At 41.4% G+C, this 17,201-nt stretch overlaps 1 protein-coding gene across 1 annotated transcript in view; it reads left to right on the top strand.

Moving 5' to 3' along the window:
- The window catches only part of lamb1b (laminin, beta 1b), a 98,910-nt gene that overhangs the window by 34,644 nt on the left and 47,065 nt on the right, over positions 1–17,201 (top strand). The window contains exons 14-20 of the mRNA XM_060902960.1: positions 393–551; positions 655–776; positions 6,562–6,682; positions 9,337–9,526; positions 10,981–11,124; positions 12,708–12,939; positions 16,315–16,478. Of these exons, the coding sequence (XP_060758943.1) occupies positions 393–551; positions 655–776; positions 6,562–6,682; positions 9,337–9,526; positions 10,981–11,124; positions 12,708–12,939; positions 16,315–16,478 (1,132 nt within the window). The remainder of the gene's footprint in view (positions 1–392; positions 552–654; positions 777–6,561; positions 6,683–9,336; positions 9,527–10,980; positions 11,125–12,707; positions 12,940–16,314; positions 16,479–17,201) is intronic.

Raw genomic sequence — 17,201 nt, 5'->3', positions numbered from 1 at the left:
AGAAGAAGAAGATGAATAATATGATCTGCTAATAGCAGAGATGAAAAGTCCGTGAAAATCACAAATGGGAACTGAATCAAGTCCCACCCTCGACGGAGTCCAACACCCACCTTGACAATTTTAACTTCAACACGCACAATCATTGCAGCTGGCACTACTGTCAGAAAATCTGTCTTATATGTAATCACAGCTGTCAGCTGACAGAAAATTAATCAGTCACTGAAAATTAATTGGGAATTCAGAAGCTCTGTAATAAAAACAAATGGCACGTCAAAAGCTGATCTATATTTTAAAAAGTATTTCACACAATTATCCTTTCCTTTTTAAGATAACAGCTTATTAGGTATGCAGTTGTGAGCTGTATGTAATTATTTTGTTATAATTGTATTCAGGCAGTGACTGTGGTGGCGAGGCCTCTGCCCGCAGATAGACCCCCAACCTGGACTGGTATTGGGTTCGCCAACGTACCTGAAGGAGAAACACTGCAGTTTACCATTGACAACATCCCACAGTCCATGGACTATGACTTGCTAATCCGCTATGAACCTCAGGTAACACACACACACACACACACACACACACACAAAATCTATTGATTTTAGTGCATGTAGTCCTAAGGGTGTTGGCCGTGTGTGTGTGTCTGTGTGAGTGCAGTTTCCAGATGTGTGGGAGCAGGTGAAGATAGATGTGACACGTACTGGTCAACCTTCCCCGTTTGCACATTGTTCAGCTACTTATGCTGACCAACAGATCGTCTCACTTCCCCCAGGCTCCAGGTAGTGTGTGTGTGTGTGTGTGTGTGTGTGTGTGTGTGTGTGTGTGTTGGACAGTATTAGGTTTCCATGCATATCTGATTGCTCTGGCTGTCTGGCAGATAATTTCAGGAGTCAGATTTTTTTATGTATAAAATTAATTCCGGGCGGCACGGTGGTGTAGTGGTTAGCGCTGTCGCCTCACAGCAAGAAGGTCCGGGTTCGAGCCCCGTGGCCGGCGAGGGCCTTTCTGTGTGGAGTTTGCATGTTCTCCCCGTGTCCGCGTGGGTTTCCTCCGAGTGCTCCGGTTTCCCCCACAGTCCAAAGACATGCAGGTTAGGTTAACTGGTGACTCTAAATTGACCGTAGGTGTGAATGTGAGTGTGAATGGTTGTCTGTGTCTATGTGTCAGCCCTGTGATGACCTGGTGACTTGTCCAGGGTGTACCCCGCCTTTCGCCCGTAGTCAGCTGGGATAGGCTCCAGCTTGCCTGCGACCCTGTAGAACAGGATAAAGCGGCTACAGATAATGAGATGAGATGAGATAAAATTAATTCCCTCATCCAATCTTCACCTGTGCAGCTTTATGTTGTTGGTAATCAGAGTATTATTTGCTGAATTGTGAGCAAGTTGATGCTCAGCTGAGTCAACTGTGCTGTGGTGAAGTCACATCCTGCATCTGTTTAATGCCCATTCCCATGTCTACCCATTCCCATTAAACCCATGCATATATTAGTTTAGAAAATTTCTCAGTTTTATGAACAAGGCCTGCTCTGATTGGTTCAGTAGTCTGCACATTAAACTTCAAAGGCCTTCATGGCCATCTGAAATAAGAAAATAATCTTTTCTCCAGGGCGGCACGGTGGTGTAGTGGTTAGCACTGTCGCCTCACAGCAAGAAGGTCCGGGTTCGAGCCCCATGGCCGGCGAGGGCCTTTCTGTGTGGAGTTTGCATGTTCTCCCCGTGTCCGCGTGGGTTTCCTCCGGGTGCTCCGGTTTCCCCCACAGTCCAAAGACATACAGGTTAGGTTAACTGGTGACTCTAAATTGACCGTAGGTGTGAATGTGAGTGTGAATGGTTGTCTGTGTCTATGTGTCAGCCCTGTGATGACCTGGCGACTTGTCCAGGGTGTACCCCGTCTTTCGCCCGTAGTCAGCTGGGATAGGCTCCAGCTTGCCTGCGACCCTGTAGAACAGGATAAAGTGGCTAGAGATAATGAGATGAGATGAGATGAGATCTTTTCTCCAAAACTGGTAAGTTAATCAGTAGTTGAAGCTACAGTGTAATAACTAATATAATGACTACATAATAGCGGAGCTCCCCACACACGAAGCTCTATACTCAAGAGAATATGGCAGTGCGTCGACCTGATATTCGATGGCTTTTGCAACCAAATGATGAACGTGTACCACCACAGGGAACCTGATCTAAAGTGCAAGGCAATGTATCTCATAAACACTTGACCACCGGACAACAAAATTTGTATCTTTATCTACATAAGATAGATGGGTTTTATCCAGCGCTTATTTTCAATTTGCTTTTTAAAAATAACATGGGATTATTTGCTCACACATGATGATGAAGTATGGAAAATATTCATGACAATTTCATATAAAACTAGTTAAAACGGTTTTATTAGTCCACTAGCTTGTTGGACAGTTGATAGTTTCTGTTATGTAAGGGTGATAGACGGATGTAAGCGCAGGAAAAGTTTTATTGAAAACACGCCAGCAAACAAATCCAAAACAGAGACAAAGGCAGAGTCGAAAAACAGGCAGTAATCGAGTGAGACACAGACAGGATATCAGAGGTAATACAATACTCACAGTCCAAAAACACAAACAGGGTCAAAACCAGAAAAGTGATACAAAATACAAGGCTTTCACAAAGTCTGTGTGTTACTGAGTCCTTCTACAGTGCTGAGCGTAAATGAGTGCACCCCCTTTGAAAAGTAACATTTTAAACAATATCTCAATGAACACAAACAATTTCCAAAATGTTGACAAGACAAAGTTTAATATAACATCTGTTTAACTTATAACGTGAAAGTCAGGTTAATAATATAACTTAGATTACATTTTTTTCAGTTTTAGTCAAATTAGGGTGATGCAAAAATGAGTACACCCCACAACAAAAACTACTACATCTAGTACTTTGTATGGCCTCCATGATTTTTAATGACAGCACCAAGTCTTCTAGGCATGGAATGAACAAGTTGGTGACATTTTGCAACATCAATCTTTTTCCATTCTTCAACAATGACCTCTTTTAGTGACTGGATGCTGGATGGAGAGTGATGCTCAACTTGTCTCTTCAGAATTCCCCATAGGTGTTCAATTGGGTTCAGATCAGGAGACATACTTGGCCACTGAATCACTTTCACCCTGTTCTTCTTCAGAAATCCAACAGTGGCCTTAGATGTGTGTTTAGTCATGTTGGAAAAGTACATGACGACCAAGGGCACGGAGTGATGGTAGCATCTTCTCTTTCAGTATAGAGCAATACATCTGTGAATTCATGATGCCATCAATGAAATGCAGCTCCCCGACACCAGCAGCACTCATGCAGCCCCACATAAGGACACTGCCACCACCATGTTTCACTGTAGGCACCATGCATTTTTCTTTGTATTCCTCACCTTTGCGACACCATACAGTTTTGAAGCCATCAGTTCCAAAAACATTTATCTTGGTCTCATCACTCCAGAGTATAGAGTCCCAGTAGTCTTCATCTTTGTCAGCATGGTCCCTGGCAAACTCTAGGCGGGCTTTTTTGTGCCTGGGCTTTAGTAGAGGCTTCTTTCGTGGATGTGTAGGTATCATGCCGCCATTCTGTGTCTAAGAACTACAACTCCCAGTCCTCTTCCACGTGACCTACGTCACGCGTAGGTGGGATCATCTACGTCAGTCCGCCATGCATGCATAAGTCCAGGCGGAAGCTCCGCTCTTTGTCTCTCGTGTCCGGATTCCAAGGAATCTAGACGCACAAAAGAGATGCTCTCAAACCCGAAAACACTTCTTTCTTGCAAGATTCACCATCCAGCGCGTTCTGTGCTTAACCACTGGCCAAGGTAAAAGTCCAGAATAGCGCGATCTTTAAACTCAACCTGAGTTACAACCGGTTTATTCGTATTAGAAGTGACGTCACAACTGCAGCTCAAACGCAGTTTTAATTTGTAATTAGGAGCGACCAGAATTCCTCCTGATTGAAGTTCTGTGCACATTAATCAGAGACTTTCCTTTCATCACGAACGACGCGTCGGATCAAGAGAAGTTTTCTGTCCACGGAATCGACTCACGGAATCGACTCACGTGCTTCATGAACAGTGAAGCTCTGCAACGGCGAACATCTTCTCAGAACTTTACTAGAGGCAAGATATTGAGTAAAATATATTTGGGCATAATAATTAAGCTAGTCTTAGGAATTTAGCTTTATTGAAATAGTGTGAATTTAAACCCAGGTTTATCTGTTACACTGTTAAACACGCAGCGTGTTGAATTGTTCTGTTTTTGTTTTAATCTCAATTGTTTTAATAGACAGGCTGTGCATGCTTCTCTCTCTCTTATTCTTACTGACATTTTAATTTCATTATTATACATCTTGATCTCATCAAGATTTCAGTGGATTCAGTATGGTTATGAGCTAGTGGGTTAGCTACAGCTTCCCTTTGTCTGCTTAGCAACACAAAGCTAATCAAGGCCTACCATGTGCTCAGCAGGCCATCAGGCCTGATAAACCACACCTCAGCTAGAAATCCACAAGCTAGCTTTTTGTTCAGACCACGTGGCCACTCACAAACACACCCTAGTTAGCTACGGCTAATTCCTTTGTCTTTAGCAACACCTGCTCAGTAGGCCTCACCAGGCCTAACAAACACACTTTAGCTAGGCCATAGGGCCTTTCACAAACACACACTAGCAACACAAGGCTAATCTAGGCCTCCACCACGTGTAGTTAGCTACACGAGGCTAAACACATGGTCAAGTCCTTCCCACACACACACACAAGCACACATTAGCAACAGAGCTAATCCTTTGTTCTATTTAGATAACATTCCTTTGTTTTAGCTAGCAACAAGCTAGGCCATACACACACACACACCATATCATATTTGTATATATTGATTATCCATTTTTATCTTTGTTATAATAAATCCATTTATTATCAAAGCTGTGTGTATTCATCTTGTTGGTGTTCCAATATTTCTGAAGTCCCCAATCTCTCAAAGAATTCAAAAAGGTGCATATAAGTTATGTAATATGGTAAGTGATCGTAATAATTTGGAAATATACCATAATTTAGCTGTTTGGTAATTTATTATTAAGCACCAGGATTAATGGTATGATTCACTAAATGATTCATTGAACGATTCACTGAACGATTCACTGAATGATTCACTTCAAATGAGACTGATTCTATGATATGATTCAATTCAAATGAGTCAAAGTAAATGATTCAATGGGATTGATTCATTTTAATTATTGACCTTCAAATTTAATGAGACTGATTTAATGAGATTGATCACTTAATTTCAATAATTAACTGATTGCACCCACAGACGGCATCCATGTATGCCATTCCACTGCAGTGTACGCCGTATTGTGTCACGGGAAATAGTCACCCCAGTTTGGCTTTCTATTTCTTTAGATAACTGCAGTGAACTTGCATGCCGACTTTCTTCAACCCTTCTCATCAGAAGACGCTCCTGTCGAGGTGTTAACTTCCGTGGACGACCTGGACGTCTCTGTGAGATGGTTGCAGTTCCATCTTTCTTAAATTTTTGTACCACTTTTGCTACAGTATTCTGACTGATAAGTAAAGCTTTGCTGATCTTCTTGTAGCCTTCGCCTTTGTGGTGTAAAGAAATTATTTTCTTTGGGGAATTCTGAAGAGACAAGTTGAGCATCACTCTCCATCCAGCATCCAGTCACTAAAAGAGGTCATTGTTGAAGAATGGAAAAAGATTGATGTGGCAAAATGTCGCCAACTTGTTCATTCCATGCCTAGAAGACTTGGTGCTGTCATGAAAAATCATGGAGGCCATACAAAGTACTAGATGTAGTAGTTTTTGTTGTGGGGTGTACTCGTTTTTGCACCACCCTAATTTGAGTAAAACTGAAAAAAATGTGTAATCTAAGTTATATTATTAACCTTACTTTCACGTTATAAGTTAAACAAATGTTAAACTTTGTCTTGTCAACATTTTGGAAATTGTTTGTGTTCATTGAGATATTGTTTAAAATGTTACTTTTCAAAGGGGGTGTACTCATTTATGCTGAGCACTGTATGTATGTGCTGCGATTGCACTCTAATCAGGAACAGGTGCATGGTAATTAGTAATAATGGCGCTGCGCATAGGTGTGAACATACGTGCGTACATGACAGATGTAACCACACAACTGTTTGACAGATCAAGTTTGATATTTGATCGTAACTCTATAGTACTGATATAAAGTGAAAGCGCTGGTGCACTGCTGTCCACCAGGCACCCAGCAGAGTCACAGCTTAATAAATGTCGTGGTGCTGTTTCTGGTGCATAGCATGCGGTGTCAAAGAAAGTAATAAATATATATTCGTAACTGTGATGTGTATCTCATTATTGGTATCACTGTCACAAGACAGTGCAGCAATATACTGGTGTGAAATACACGACATGACACAATTCAATGGTTCATGTGTGATAATATTATTATTCTATTCAGGTTGATTTTGTATCCTTGTATATATTTTGCTCATACACTCATCAGGAGCTCCGCTTTTAGGCAGCGCATATGGAGCGGGCTTTAAACTGTGTGTGTGTGTGTGTTCAGATATGTGGTACTGCCCAGGCCGCTGTGTTTGGAAAAGGGCCAGAAATACACAGTGAAAATGATTCTAGCGCTTTTTTCATCAAATGATCTTCAGCACCAGCCGCACATACTGATCGACTCTGTGAGTAACCCTCTGTATTACACCACAGCTGTCAGACCTGAGATATCACATACTCAATGGCACTGTCTGCATTAATGACCCGATATTCTCAGTCTGAGGTGTATGAACCGATTAACCTCACTGTGCCTGTCACACACCAGTCTGCTGTGCAAACCATCAATTATTATATGATATCACAATGTTGGTATTGCTATAAGGAACTTACAAATGTTATAGAAACTACTCTCATCCAGGAAGAGGAGTCATAAGCTTGCCATAATTGTATAATTTTCTCACACAGCAGGAGTCCGATTACCAAATATGGCAAGTGAGTCAGATAGTTCGCTAAAAGTAAGGCAGATTAACTCAAACGGGGAAGAATACACAGGTCAGATAACAGAATCAGGTCAGCAGGAGAGGTTTGCTTCTTCACCTGGTAATTGGGACAGTATATGTAGTGCCCTCCAGAAGTATTGGCACCTCCCCTAAAACTATTCTGATCAGAGCTGGGTTTCCTGACAACTTTGCCCTTTAGAGCTAAAGAGCGAGTTGAGAGACTCTCTTAAGCAACAAACTTTGTCTCTGTACATGGTTTTACCGAACTCACTCATAAGGAGTCTAAAGAGCAACAGGATGAAGAGCGTCTTTGCAATGCGCGTCCCCGATATAGGCATTAGTAGTTGCTAAAGGCAATCATACTGTCGTTGCTGAAGGCATTAGTACCGTATTTGCTAAATCCAGTCGATAAGGCCACATGGCATTCGTTTTCAACCAAAATCTAATGAAATATAAAGTGTTTAAAATAAGATAGTATATAGTATCATCATCTGGAAGCATTACATATATAATGTGGTAATTAATTAATGAAACTATTTTACATTTTTGGCCTTTTTTTTTTTTTTTATTCCAAGCGTGTTTTTAACTAAATGAACAAAAGAATGAGCAAATAATAAGCTAAATAATTAAGTAAATGTGTTCCCCGTGCTCACTCATTTCACTGTTATCCCCTGATCATGCAGTCAGGATTATTTCAGCTGTTATCCACAATGCTGAGCGGGCAATGTTCTTCCTTATAAGTGCACGTGCAGAGAGAGAGAGCTCAAAACCTCTCTCACTCACACACACACACACACACAATGTTAGAGGTGCAGAAATGTGTCTCATTTATGACACTAAGTTAGTTAATCACTCGCCTAATGGGGTTAAATGTGATTAAAATGTGACGATATCAGTGTGACATTACGATATCCATCCGTAATACCATAACATATTGAAATATATTCATAATGTTTTGTGTATATTTATGTAATAATTAACTCGATGTACTTGCAATGTACAAGAAAAAATAATTCAACACCATCAGCAGATTCAACACCAGTTTCCCCCATTGACTGTGAGAGTCCCTCTGAGGCTCAACACGCAGTCTGTATATTCGGCAGCAAGCGAGTCACTCTTTGTTTTGAATGAGTGGTCCGGGTCTCTCGTAAATTCCGAGCAAGCTAAAGGACTACTTTGGCTACGATGTTGTTCGGGAAAACCACGTTAGTTTGACGATGGATCTTAAAGTGGCATTCCACCATTGGATGTATTCTTTGGCATAAAATACAATATATTTTATGACAACATGACTAGACAGAGAAATCTTTTAGCTTCAAAATGATATATCAAACATAATTTTTGACAATGACAAGTATATTAATTTTGCGACCAAAGTCACCTACCCTTTTAATTTCCGCGCGGTAGTGAAACGTGATGTCATCGGCAGGTTCCCCTTCTTGTGTACCACGTCACGTGTGACGTGGCACAGATTATCAGCAATGGCGGATAGAACGTGATTTCCACTTGTCGATTGCTGTGCCGATATTCACCATCGACCATCTCCTTTGGGCATCACTTGCTATTTTCCTTCGCTTCTTTTCCGAAGCTGACAATCGCGTTCTATCCGCCATTGCTGATAATCTGTGCCACGTCACACGTGACGTGGTACACAAGAAGGGGAACCTGCCGATGACATCACGTTTCACTACCGCGCGGAAATTAAAAGGGTAGGTGACTTTGGTCGCAAAATTAATCTACTTGTCGTTGTCAAAAAATTATGTTTGATATATCATTTTGAAGCTAAAAGGTATCTCTGTCTAGTCATGTTGTCATAAAATATATTGTATTTTATGCCAAAAAAATACATCCAATGGTGGAATGGCACTTTAAGAGGTAATTTAAGACTCTCTTGGCCTTCAGAGGCTTTCGGGAAACCCACCCCAGATCTCTCTCTTTCTTTCTCACACACACATTAGTTTAGTTAATTTATGCTAAGAAATTAGAATCACCAATCTATTGTTTTCGAGGTGTGGGAGGAAACTGGAGAACCCAAATGAACTCCACATGGCCACAAGGAGCCCATGCAAAGCTTTTACACAGGCATTAACCAGAATTTAGGACTGAATTGAGGGATCCTAGATCTGCGAAACAGGCAGCACTAAGACCAGTAAAAAATATATATATATATATCTTTTAACTAAACCACATGAGTCACAATTATTGGAACGCTTAGATATTCAATTTTTCGTTGCTGTTACTCTAGAAGTTCCTGTACACTTCTACATAAACACAACCACTTCAAACTTTAAAAGTGGTTTTAAAGCTAGTCTGACTTTTGCCTTCTGACTTCTTTCTAGATTGTGCTGTTGCCTGTGGTGCGAGATCTGGAGCTGTTCTCAGGGGCAGCTGACAGAGAGGCAGCGTGGGAAATGTTTCAGAAATACCGCTGTCTCGAGAACAGCAAGAGTGTCCAGAAACTACCCATGACCAGCATCTGCAGAGAATACATCTTCAGCACATCAGCTCTGCTGCACCAGGGAGCTATGGGTCTGAATACACACACACACACACACACACACACACACACACACACATTTTATATATATATATATATATATATATATATATATGCACACACACAAACACAGAGCAATATATGGCTGACAGTATTAATAATTATGGAGTTGACTGCAGAATTATTGGCACCCTTAAAGGGCACATCTTGGGTATATTTAGGAGCAAGATCAATGTAATTTTCTTATTTTATATTAAACTTTGGTCAAATATCTGTCACATTTTGCATTTTGTGCAATTTTTTTACCCTGCGCAATACCAGAAAAATTCAGGTGAAATCAAGCCGTTTGAGGCAAATTGGCCCGCCTCTGAAAAAACTTTGTATTTGGATTTCCCGGCAAACATTGATTTTCGTGACGTCACATGCGGGACGCCTTCTTCTGAATCCCATGTCAGTGTTGGTTTGTTTATGAGAAAACGACCTGGTGGTTTTCTGCAAATTTCTTCAACGTTATCACATAATTATTAAAATGGTTAACAGATGTATCGTAGGAGGGTGTAGCAACACCAATCTTGATGGGATTAGTATTCATCGTTTCCCAAAAGACCGGACAATGAGAGAGAAATGGGAGCGCTTCGTGCGAGGCACCCGGAAAAACTGGCAACATGCAACAGACCACAGCATCATATGCGGGGCTCACTTCATAAAGCCCGACGACTTTGAGAACTATTTGCAGTGGGAAATGGGCTTCAAGAAGCAACTTGATCTGAAAAAAGACGCAGTTCCATCTGTTAGAATGCCCAAAGCAACACCGTCTCCATTTGTGTCAGCGTCGCCAAAGGAGCCAGCCGTGTTCGTCTCCCCTGACAGAAGGCGAAGTGCCGCATCCACTGAGGCCCTCGAAGCCGAGGACCAAGCAGAGCCGAGAAAAAGACCAAGAAAATCGGCAAGTCACAAGTTGACTGTCGCCAGGGTAAGAAATAAGAGAGACTATACTCTAAATTAGGTGTTCCTGTGTTTGTCTCTCAGCCTGCTGGCGGATCCGCATGTGACGTCACGAATCTGGATCAATATGGCTCCAGACTCCCTTGGGATTTTTCCAGACGCTTTTTGTTATTTTATTTTTTTCTGCTGCAGACAGATGGGCTTGTGCAAAATTACCCTTCTGGGTGAGTGTGTAAAGGGACATTCTTTCATATAAAAAACACTAAATTGGTCCAGGATATGTCCTTTAATAAAAAGTGAAGGGTACCAGAACACTGGAAAATGGTAGGTCTACTGAAAATGGTCACAATATTTTTGTTTAATACTCATTTAAAAAAGATCAACAATAATGTTAATAATATGGATTATACCTGGGTAACAGTTACAGGATGTGTAAGACATATACATAATACAAAAGCAATTAAATGAAAGAATTATAATGACAAAGCTTCTATGTCTTTGTCTCTCTTACACACACACACACACACACACACATATGCAGAATGTGAGTGTGACCCACTCGGCTCTCTCAGTACGGTGTGTGATCTTAATGGTGGCCAGTGCCCATGCCGACCAAACGTGATGGGTAGGAAGTGTGACAGCTGTGCCCCGGGTACCTTCCAGCTTGGACCCGCCGGCTGCAGGCGTAAGTTTATACACACACCTCACACAAACACTAATGATTCAGGTCAATGATTAAATCTATAATAATTAATGAAATAATTCATACCTTATAAACTGCTTGCTTAGCTAATGAAGAGCTTTTGTCTGAAACATCATGTTTCTCTGGAAATGTTGTGTACTATGCTGAACTTAAAGCTAGACTGCCTTTCGATTTCATAAAATTGGTGAAATTTCATTTCCTCTGAAATTTGGTCATTGTGAGATATGTTTATTTCTGCAATATCTAAAAAATGAAAAAAAAAACCCAGGCCATTCTGTAGCTGGGAAGTTATTTCATTTGAGGGGATTAAAGCAAATAATGTGCATAAAATCGCTCGCTTTGCGCAGTCAAGCAGACAGAGGAAGTCCGTGTGTGTATGCATGCACAGGTTTACCTTCTTCTTTCTTTCATCTTTTGGGTTTTACGGCAGCTGGCATCCAGTGTTGCATTACTGCCATCTACAGGTTTACCTTTGACCGTGCACTGACAGTTCCATCATTCTGTCGCTAAACGAACAGCTGATCACACCGAGGTGCTCGCTGACTGCCAATATTTATTAGTTTGGTCCTGCGTTTCCTTTCCTTCGTACATAACATAACGTCTTTTCTTCTCACTTTCCGTTACTGTAGTTGGTCTTTCACGTTTCATTTGCGGCCTCCATTTTTCTCTCCTGTTTCAATCCCACAGTGCCTTGCGCGAACGGGGAAAGCCCACCACGTGATGCACGACACAGTATCTTGTATTGGGTTGTGGTGAAGCAGGAAAAAATAGCAAAGAATTTAGGGCCATGTGGCCCTAAATTCATTACTTGTTCTATTAAAAAAAAACTAATAAAATTGGAAGTCTGTGATTCAAATTCAGTAGCTTTCAGTCCACTAAACTAAAGTAATTGGGTGTCGGGGAAAATTCTTTTTATGACGTACACTTGAAAAATCTGAAAGGCAGTCTACCTTTAATATAACTAGTACTAACTATTATTTATACTAATGCTGTCAGAATGAGTTTAAGTCCTGACAGCAAGTGAGTAATAACCTGATATGGGCTCTTGAGGACACCTTGTCTCTGAGTTTACAATGATTCACATATAAGAGGGAACAATTTCCAGCAGGCACTTATTGTATTCTCCAGTAGTGTACCACTGTGGCTGAATCTTAAATAGATTTCTATTGGCCATGTAGTTCATTATTCCACATGCTGTGCAGTGCGTGTATATATACTGTATACAGTAGGGCTGTATTCAGAGTTAGCGACGTAAGTTCAAAAGACAAATCAATATTTACACAAGCAAGGTTCTGTATATCCTCCATGATGCTGTGCAGATTCGTAAATCTAACTGGCAGTCCAATCAGATTATTAAAATTATATTCCATGTCACTGAGGTTGCCAGATTCCTGAGTGAAAGTTGTTTTTCAGCATCTCAGAACTCTAGATGCTGCTTTAGATGCCTGATGCTATCTCGTTTCCTAAGCTGAACAAGCACTCACCTGCTATGGCTGCACATCGTCTCTGTTTTCTGTATCATCGTATTATGTTAATGTGTCTTTGTGCCATCTCATCTTTCCCAGCATGTGAGTGTGACCCACTGGGCTCGAAGCACGCTTTCTGCAATTCGACCACAGGCCAATGTTTGTGTTTACCCAGTGTTTATGGACGTCAGTGTGCCCAGTGTTTGCCCAGACACTGGGGCTTCCCACAGTGCCAACCCTGCTTCTGTAATGGGCACGGCGAGCACTGTCACCCTCACACAGGCCAGTGCTTGGAGTGTAGAGACCACACCACAGGAGATCAGTGTGAGAGGTACACTAAGAGTCCATCCATAAAACCGTACATCTGTATGATATGAAAGGTTGCCCTGATATTACATGTTAATATAAAATAGACATGGAAATTATTGCTGTTTAGATTGCTAGACTATAGGAATAGATTAGCTATACCAGTCATAAAGTATGTTATACACTGAGGGTAATACATTACATACATTGATTGCAATAACCAGGGTTCAAGTGGAAGTGTCTCTTAAAGGGTTAGTTTCAACCAGAACTTTGTACACAGATTGAGGGTGATTATTATGCTATATATCAAGGATATTACACGGTTGCTTATCGTGATCTGGAAGATCTTCTCGTGTTGAAAATATTTTCACTTGTTCGCTTCGCTCACTCATGAATATATTCACCACTTGAAGATAAACTTCATACTTTTGTGCCACTGTGTAATGTTCTTTATATTATATGGACACATCCACAAAAAATACACAAGTTCATTAAAAGAATTTTAATTTTGAATCGGTTCGCCATTTTGATAACGCTTGTCTAGTCAGCGGGAAAACATTGGGAGTGTTGTCATCAGAGTGAAATATTGGGAAATATGTCACTCAGATCCGTGATGTATTTCATATGCAAAATGAAGGTTTTTCAACATGAGAAGATAAACTTCATATCTTCAAGCCAACATGTGATTTTCTTTTTATTATATAGACACATTCACAAACAGAAAGTACCCAAATTTATCAAAACAATTCATCGATTTCCTCACAAGTGACATAGAGATTTATGTCACGGTTTTGATTCTCCATGTCCCGGATGGAGCTCGTATGAAAAATACGAGTGGCGTCTTTCCCAGTAAAACACCGTGTCCATATAATATACTGTATTATTATACATACGGGCCACTTATTCCATGGAATAAAAACATGTATTCTATTCCCTCCTAGCGGGTTTATTGATGACATGCAATATTGTTATCATATCGCTTATCCTCCGTGTATTGCGCCACTCTCCCCAATGGAGAATGAGCGTGCAATATTGTTATAATATTGCACGTTGTCAAGACAACACGACGTCACACGTCAGAGCCCATGTGACGATCCAATGACAAAACTTTTCTGATGCACATGCGCAAATTAATTTCTTTGTCCGCTGGGAAAGAGAGAAGATGAGGCTAATCCAGTGCTCAGTTTAAGCACTAAATAAATAAAATGAAAACTGAAACTGAAGACGCGCTGAACAACCAGAAGGCTACCAAAACTTCATGATATATTCTTCACGCATATTTACAAGAGAAAAACATACTAACGGACATTGAAAAACTGGAAAAGAGACACATTGGAGATGTAAAACTTCTGCACTAGCGAGTGACTGTTACAGTTTGTAAACAAGCATGGCCATGAGGTTTGCTTGGTTAAAAGCGGAAGATTTTGAGAGAATTTTGGCTGCCAGGTCGCGCTGTTGTGTGTAGTTGTCGATGTTGATTTTAAAAGTAATTAAGTGAATTACACAGGGATAATAATAATAATATTCGGCTTCACTGTGCTAGCATTGACCTTCGCTAACACTACACCAGCTGGAAGGTAACTGCACTGCCACACTAACAGCACCGAGCCACGGGTAAGCTAGTGTTGGCCTTTGAGAATGTTGATATGAAGACAGTGTGTATGTAGTATTATAATAATAATAATAATAATAATAATGGCTGGCACGGTGGTGTAGTGGTTAGCACTGGCGCCTCACAGCAAGAAGGTCCTGGGTTCGAGCCCAGCAGCCAGCGAGGGCCTTTCGTGTGGAGTTTGCATGTTCTCCCCGTGTCCGCATGGGCTTCCCCCACAGTCCAAAGGCATACAGGTTAGGCTAATTGGTGGCTCTATATTGACCGTAGGTGTGAAAGTGAATGGTTGTTTGTGTCTATGTGTTAGCCCTGCGATGATCTGGTGATTTGTCCAGGGTGTACCCCGCCTCTCGCCCATAGTCAGCTGGGATAGGCTCCAGCTTGCCCTGTAGGACAGGATAAGCGGCTACAGATGATGGATGGATGGGTAATAATGGCTTTCTTTTGTGGTCTATCAGATATATTCCATTCAGCTACTCATCTTCGACTCGTTCAGTATCATGCTAGCTGAATAGAATATATCTGATAGACCACTCAACACCAGCCAATATTATTTAAATATGTAATGTGCTCAAGTAGGTTGTACATCAAAGCATGATATCTGCTTGTTTGAAACTTAAATTAGGTTTGGATGTGAGTTTTTACATGCCTAAATTATCTCATAAATATCAGCATGAATATGTGATTTGGTTCAGCTTGATGGTCTGAAAGAATAGTGCTGTCAGGAGGCTCAGGGTGACTGTTCATTCAAAGAGGAAGATCTAGTAGATTGAATGAGCTTAGAGACTAGAAACTGAAGGAAGAAGGAAAAGGGGATTAAAGCTAGGGTTGGTCATTTTGGAGAAGCCAGCAAGAATAAAGCCTCGGTCACAACCGGCCGTACGTGCTCCTATGGCCGGTCTACGTGCAAAAAACGCAAGAAACGCACGGAGGGCACGCGTGAAAGGCACGGAGGGCACGCGTGTGACGTACTGATTTTCGAGCCGTAGACTGGCCGCAGACCGGCCGCAGAGGTTCTTTGTCATGTCAAACAAACTCTACGGGCGCTTACGTTTTTTTCAGGTTGCAAGACAAACTTACGGCCAACGTGGGTCTTTCTCCACGAACAAAAAAAACACAGCGATTTGGGAAATGCCAAAAATCGCACGGCCAAAAAATCGTACGTCCGGTTGTGACCTAGGCTTAAGCTAGATTTTGAAATTGTCCAACAAAAAAATCCCATCCCTCCAGAGTCACTCCTCCAAAACACATGAATGTGAACTGCCTGACTTCTGCTTGAGTCCCCGAGAGAGCATTGGGGGGAGGAGTGTAGCGCATTGTTGTCATATCCAACTACCTCATGTGTCATTCATAGTAAAAAAAAAAACAACTAACATTATCCTAATCAATATAAACAACGAACATGGCTATTGTTAGTACTTACAGCTCACTAGCTTTAGCAATATGTCTGCCTAGCCTTGTGGAAATCTCCGGTCATGTGCAATGAGTGCATGGACAGAGTGCTTGCAGGGAAGCAGGTAGACAGGCAGGATGACGTTTGATATATCTTCTTGTCCTCTTGTGTCTTTTTCTTTGCTCAACACGTGCTTACAGTTACCACAGTTCTCACATGATATACTCGACGAACTTGTGTGTGCAAGATTATTTCTCAATTTCTTTTAGTGTTTTTTTAATCTAAAGATACAACAGGAAATAAATCATGAATGTTGAAAAGCCTAGTGATCATAACAAGGCTATGTCAGGCATTATGGCATTCTTTTAATATCCACATTACTACGATGTCCATAGGTGTGAGAGAGGTTACCATGGCAATGCGTTACTAGGCAGCAGCGACCGCTGTCGACCCTGTATGTGTCCAGATGGTCCAGGCAGTGGAAGACAGTTTGCAGACACCTGCTACCAAAACCCCAACTCACTCCAGTTCTTCTGTGTGTGCAGCCAAGGATACAAAGGTAAAACATTACTAATATATTGCAGATCACTAATAAAGTAGGTTGCACCTATGTTTTAGAGCAGTGTTTCTCAACCACTGGGCCGTGGCCCATTAGTGGGCCACGAAGTGCCATCTAGTGGGCTGTGAATTTTTTTCAAGTTTGAAGCCAAATACTCAATAGTTCAGGATGTCGTCGTGTCCCAAATCCGGTAGCTGGTTTGACGTACACCTTTCAAGTAGAATAAATACATTTGTGGATAAATTAAGAAGAACAAGTCTTTATTATTGTCACAATCCTCCTTTGCATTTAACCCCCCACGTGTGCGCATGCGCGTGCGCACACACACAGACAGAGCGTGCATGCACAGTGGGCAGAATAAATATGTTTGTGGGTAAATTATATGGATCTGTGATGCCTGCTGGAAGAGAAGAGCAGGGAGGATTGAGAATTGAACAGCTGTGGTTTGTTTACACCCGATACTAAAACTTCTAGCATCCTAGCAACCATCGCAAAGATGCCTACAAAGCCCAGAAATTCCTCCTTACCCAGGCAAGAATGATACAGGAATTCTCTTGTAGTGTCCTGATCCCCAGATCTTTAACCCAGCCTCATATAAAAAGTTGTTCTCCTCCATGCTCTTCCAGGTTTTCATCTGTGTGTCTGTGTAGAACGATGTCGACCAGCAGCACCAGGTAGTTTGAGATGTCAGGGAACTCAACAGATAGACAAGTTTCCAACTCT

This window comes from Neoarius graeffei, chromosome 21, assembly GCF_027579695.1.
Source record: "Neoarius graeffei isolate fNeoGra1 chromosome 21, fNeoGra1.pri, whole genome shotgun sequence".
NCBI lineage: Eukaryota > Metazoa > Chordata > Actinopteri > Siluriformes > Ariidae > Neoarius > Neoarius graeffei.
This window is presented reverse-complemented; position numbering and strand designations above follow the sequence as displayed.